The sequence below is a fragment of the Nicotiana tabacum genome, chromosome 8 (assembly GCF_000715075.1).
Source record: "Nicotiana tabacum cultivar K326 chromosome 8, ASM71507v2, whole genome shotgun sequence".
NCBI lineage: Eukaryota > Viridiplantae > Streptophyta > Magnoliopsida > Solanales > Solanaceae > Nicotiana > Nicotiana tabacum.
In genome coordinates, this window is record NC_134087.1 from 168,787,857 (window position 1) to 168,793,877 (window position 6,021).

Below are 6,021 nucleotides of genomic sequence, written 5' to 3' on the forward strand. Positions count from 1 at the left end.
TGGACCGGTATATTAGGCCGGAACTCCAATATATTAGATTGGAGTTCCAGTATATATTGGAACTCCAGCATATTATGTTGGAGTATTTTTCGCATTTTGAACAGTGTTTTCGTTCAGATTTATCTTTACATAAAAAGTGACAAAATTTCGATTACTTTTGAAACTGGACTATTTTTTAACGACCATTGTAAATCTGGCTATTTTTTAATTTCTCCCATAAATATTCTCTTATGGATAGCTCCGAAATTAGCAATATCATCAATACAAATTTAATTTATTCACACACTTCACTGTTTCCTAAATAGATTATTATATGTAAAATTGAAAACCATTTAACAAAATAGGATTTAGAAAAGCGCCAAAACTAATTATTCTTCATCGAGCAAAGAATTTGTGTGGATTCTTGTGAAGTATTTGATTTCCAAGAAGCACCCGACTGCACTCTGAGTTGATCTTGTAAAAGTACGATCAGACTTGAGAAAGACATAATTTGATGTCTTGATCTCTTTGTGAATCTCCCAAGAGTTTATGGGATTTTCAAGATTATAGTGAATAGTACTAAATTCAATAGAGGTTTAAAACTCAAAAAAAAAAAAAGGAAGAAGATAAAGGAGAAAGAAAAGGAAACGTAAATTTGAATCAGTCGATACCAATTTTATGTTAAAAATAACAATCTTACCGATGACATCCCAACTCACTATCAGAATTTTTATCTCAATAGCCAAAATAACTGAATTTGTTAATTCTTCTCCCGGCACAAGTTCACTCGGTAACAAAGCTTGGGGAGGATCCATACCTTGAAATGCTTCTGAAAATCGAAACTTCTGAAATTATGGTGGGTAATGTCTATGATATGATTGGCTTTATGGACTGTTTCTTTTCTGGTTTGCTTATGTACATATTTAAAATTCATCAAAAGTCATTAGAGAGTCACCTTTCAATTTTCGTTGGCTGCGGCTTTACAGCTTCATAACGGAACGGTTGTGTGTTTAAACTTTAAACATTGGAACGGTTGGACCTTTTAAAATTGACCCTTGGAACGTTTTAAACATTAATTAAGTTAAGTAAATAGTAGCAAGAAAAAGAAAGAACGAAGAAAAATAGCAAAAAAAGAAGGAAAAAGATAAATGCCAATGCTTGTTAAAGAGATGTGCCACCTCAGTTCTCTATTGCCCACAATTATATTATATATAGATATAGATAGATAGTTCACACGCTTGGCACTATGGACGGAGTAATTGTTTATCAACTTTGTAACGCCCAATCCGGTCCAGTTCAAGGAGGTATACCTCTTTTTCAGTCATCCCATCCCTCTAAATCCAATTTCAGATTACTCAGATTGTTGCAAAACTAAATCCAGAGTTGGCTAGCAAATTGACTTCTCACAAACCCCAAGTGTGTAGAAAAGGAAAGTATTTCTTCAACAATACAGAACCCATGGCATACAAAACCAAATACACACAAAAAAGAACTTTCAGCGTGCAGTGTCTTAATATACATCAATGTCAACAAGAACAGTTGATCAATTAAGATCTCTATCAACTTAGTCATGGTAGAACATAGCGCCCTCCAATAAATTCTGATGAACTCAAACAGCCCATCTGAATTTTAGGAACTAAAACACTTGACCAAATAAGGTGCTCCACTAGCTTGCCGCAACATGCAGCTGCAGGGCTTTCGTTTTCAATTATTGTTCTTTCGGCAATCCAAGAGCAAAAATTCAACCACTGATGCCTCTGATTTCTGGTACTGCAGTGTCACTCTCAACCAGCTGCTGTTTCTGCTTCAAACCTCAAACTAAGAATACCAAGTGGTCAATGTTCCCAACTTCCCATGTCTTCAAAACACCATCACATTATGGATCGCTGTCATTATTTACATAAGAAACAACTACGGTTATGTCATCAAGTTTTCCCCCGTGGTACTCAAATCCGGCCTCTTTGGCTGCATCAGAGAAAGGGGACGGCTTAGTTGGGTCCATTGCTCTTTGTTGTGCCAATGCTGCTATCTTTTGAGCTGTCGTCTCTGGCTCTAAGCCAGATTCCACAGCATGAACCACAACGCCAGTGATATCTGTGTCATATAAATTGTCAAAAAGCCCGTCCGTACCAGCAATTACGACATCTCCTGGAGCAACTGCAATTTTAAACACCTCAGCCAAGCTAGGCAAATCACCAGCACTACTGCCCTCCAGTTGATATGGAAAATTAAAACTGTGCAGTTGTGCAGGGGATTTAAATATAGCAGATCCATCTCTAACCAACATAAATCCGCTGTCTCCTAAATTAACAGCAATAAGACCTTCATCAGCGAGCGCAATAATACAAGCAGTCGAAGAACCTCTTGCATTTGTTCTCATGTGAGCTTTCTCAAGGACCTTGATTAGGTCAATAGAATCCTTAGGTTCCTCTTGTATCGCAGATATAGAGTTAGACATTAGTTCACGGGCATATTCCCCCGCATCAATACCAAGATCAGCCCATCCACCGACCCCATCAGCTACACCTATAGCTTGTGCAGGGCCATAAATAAAATGAGCATCCTCTCCACCAGTTTTTACTTTAGCAGGATGAGGCAGGTAAAATGATCCCGAATTCAGCTTCAGGTGTATCTTTCCTTCAGAAGAATCAGCAGTAGTTGCAGCACGTTCCTTTCCCTGAGAATTAATAGAAGACATGCCAGGAGGAGAAGTAGTTCCACAAGAGAAATGCGCAGGTGATAAAATGCGAAAACCTTCTAAACCAAATCCTTCGTATGGATTCAAATTGCCCCTCCTCTTTGCAACACTAGTTCTGAAATATTGAGATAACATGAAGTTGTGGGGCTGGCCTTCATTTCTCAAACTAATACTGGCTTTTCTAACATTCTCAATGCTTCTATTGCTGTAAGAGACGGTGCTGCTATTTACCGACAAACCATATTGTAGGCGCCTAGCAGTCATATTGCCAACAAAATGACCAATATGAGAAGTTCTTGAACCACAAACAGCCATTTTGCTTTGTGATTATCAATGCCGGGGAGAAGCTCCGCTTGCAGTTCAGGATGTAAAGTTCTGCAAAAATAATCACTGCTTAAAAACCTAATATGGTCTCATCAATCGATTATAGTTTTCCCCTTTTTAATACCTTTTCTAGACACACTAGATAAAGCATGAATATGTGAAGTCCAGTAAACAACAAGACTCAAACTCGTAGCTCCCTCTAAGTTAACCCCAAAATCTCCCATTCCCCCAGCGGAGCTAGTCAACTTTATGGGTTCTCAATTTTAGAATAACGACTTCAAGTACTAATGACTGGGTTCTAAATTTAATATTTATACATATTTAATGAATTTCTTAATACAATACATTGTTCGAACAAAAGCTCTAGACTTCTAGCTTCGCCCCTGCTCCCCCAGGGCCAGAGCTAGCCCATCAATTACGGGTTCAGCCGAACCAAGTCGCTTTGGTCCAACCCATGTATTTGTCCTGAAGTACAAATTATTAATTTAGAACCCAGTAACTTAAAAGGACGAGAACCCCGAACCCATAAGCTTCAAATCCTGGCTCCGCCTCTGGCTTCCCCACCTCCCCCCCAACCCCCCAACAAACAACCCCCTAACAGAGGTAAACAACATAGAAAATACGGTTCCGGAAGAGCTAAGAAAAAGGGAACGCCTTGTCTTTTTTAATGATGGAGAAATCTGTCCAGGGCCAACCCTTAGGACCAGCCGTTACCATCAGGCTCGAACCTGTGACTTAAGTCACAAGTCCCTCAATGTTTTCCACTTGAATGCCTTGTTAATATGAGCAGAAAAAGTGTTTATATACAAAATTCTTACAAGCAAGAAGTTCCTAGTACAAAGACCATATGTTTGTTGCACAGTGAAACGTAATTGATAAGGAAACAAAGAATCTACAGGAAAGACTAATTCCAAACTTCAATCCATCAAATTTAGAATGTAAATTCTAACCTGACAACAAAAAAATCAAATCCAATGCAAGGCTATGTGACCCAACAAGCAGATACGTATGTATTAGGATTAAATACGTCATCTTTATCCTGATCAAGCTAGCAAGCAATTAGCAGATTAAAGGAAACACAATTACAAAATGGATAAAACAAAATAATAGTAGTAAGTAACAACTTACAAAAAACAAAAGCTATGAGCTTTCCCCCTTGTTTTATTCACAATGCTTAAATGAGTAAGAAATGAAGTAAGAAAGAGAGAGGGTATCAGACATTAACAGAAAAACGTTTTCCTTATTTGGCGGCGGCAGCTTTGTTACAAAGATTGAGGTTTGGAGCCTGGACGGGGTTTGTTGTGATCTGTGTGGGGCGCGGGGGGTGGGGGGTGGTAGGCTAATGCAAAGCTGCAGCTGCTCCTATTTTGGTCGCGGGTGGCAAGAAATAGGTGCAACTAGAACTGTTGAAGTTTACCCAGTTGTTGTTCGTTTTTTCTTTTTCTTTTCTTTTTTTTTTTATTTTTTTCCGTGTCAAATGGAAGAGTTGAAAGGGAGTCAAATGACTTAGTAGGCGTTTGGACATAAAGAATTGTAAAATTCGAAAAGGTGGTGAATTTTTTTTTCAAGAAAATGGTATTTGAAATTTAAAATTGTGTTTGGACATAAATTTTAGTTTGGATTGTTTTTGAAGTTTTGTGAGTGATTTGAGTGAAAATTTTGAAAAACAGTTTTTTGCAGTTTTTCAAATTTTCGAAAATTTCCAAAATGCATTTTAAGTGAAAATTGGAAATTTTATGAACAAACATTAATTTCGAAAAAAATAATTTTTTTTTGGAAAAATCTTCCATCAAATTTTATGTCCAAACGGGCACTGAAATCGGTGTCCGATATCAATATTGAAGTTCGTTCTAACCAAGGGCGTACGCAGGAAATTTTGTAAGCGGTGTCGAAATTTATAGAAGAATTGGAATATAACTTTATGTATCATATTTTTAAACAAGAAATAGTCATAGTCTATTGGTTTTGTTGAGTCTTAAATTGGAAAAGATCCCGAGTTCAATTCTACTTCAACACAATTTTTAACCACGAAGGCTCTGTCAAATATTTGCAAAAGAAAAATGTTCTAATTGAGGTTTGAACCCTTGACCTCTTAGAGGAAAATCAAGCACCTAACCAACACACCAAAATACAATTTATATCAAGTGGCGTTATTTTTTCCTACTTATCCATTTCCGTATAGTATTAATACATATATTGAGTAAAATTTTCCGACGAAGCGGTGTCGCGTGACACCGCTTCGGCAAGCGTGAATCCGCCCCTGGTTCTAACAAGGAGAGGGCTAACCGAGGCTCAAAATCATTATCTTTTGTTGGGAGCGTGAAATTTTTTCATCCCATCATAATCCTTGTAGTATCAATGAGTTGGGTTATTAAATGAGTTGTAACTCATATAGTCCAAAATTTAAGAAGATCAAAATTTATTGCATCGATATCAAACTAAACAACGTATCATAATTCAAATTGGTAATTCAGAATCAAATTTCATTTATATTGTGTATTATTACCAAATTTAAAAAGGTTTTTATCTTTTCTTACAAAAGAAAGTTGTAAGGAGAAAACTACATAACAAATCAAACAATAATTTTGTTTGACAAAATTGTTTTTATGAATCAATTTAGGTACTCCAAGTTTGAACTTAGGCATCACCAATGAGTATATTTCTAAGATCAATTTTTACCTGACGAGTTGAACATGTTACAAGTTTTAGGCTAAAATTGACACCAAATCGCATTAAATTTTACTCCAATAATTTCTGAGATTTCGTTTAACATAAGTATTTAATATATATTCTTATTATTACTAAAAATCACATGATTATTATTATTATTATTATTATTATTATTATTATTATTATAAAATTGGGCGCAGGGACAGCCCGGGCTACCTCCAACTAGTTCTTCTTATTAATAAGGGATAGTCTGAGGAACTTGGGATCGTCAGGGCATTTCGGGAAAACTGCAAATGTTTGGCTAAGCCACGTGCTAACCCTTCTTTAGTTCCTTACTGATAGGGGTGGCA

At 36.7% G+C, this 6,021-nt stretch overlaps 1 protein-coding gene across 3 annotated transcripts; it reads right to left on the bottom strand.

Moving 5' to 3' along the window:
- Positions 1-1,398: 1,398 nt before the first annotated feature.
- On the bottom strand, positions 1,399-4,406 carry LOC107814849 (putative protein phosphatase 2C 55). Of its 3 annotated transcripts, none has more exons than XM_016640328.2 (3): positions 4,130-4,406; positions 3,952-4,040; positions 1,399-3,052 (listed from the first exon to the last, which is right to left on the bottom strand). In XM_016640328.2, the coding sequence occupies exon 3, from the start codon at positions 2,990-2,992 to the stop codon at positions 1,856-1,858; it is 1,137 nt and encodes a 378-aa protein (XP_016495814.1). In that variant the 5' UTR covers positions 2,993-3,052; positions 3,952-4,040; positions 4,130-4,406; the 3' UTR covers positions 1,399-1,855. The 3 variants fall into 3 exon arrangements, with proteins under 3 accessions (XP_016495814.1, XP_016495815.1, XP_016495813.1); XM_016640329.2 differs by having other exon boundaries at positions 3,952-4,049; XM_016640327.2 differs by lacking the exon at positions 3,952-4,040 and having other exon boundaries at positions 4,130-4,402.
- Between the last annotated feature and the right edge of the window lie 1,615 nt (positions 4,407-6,021).

Coding starts and splice junctions, on each gene's coding strand:
- LOC107814849 (XM_016640328.2), bottom strand. CDS start 2,992: ATGGCTGTTTGTGGTTCAAGAACTTCTCATATTGGTCATTTTGTTGGC.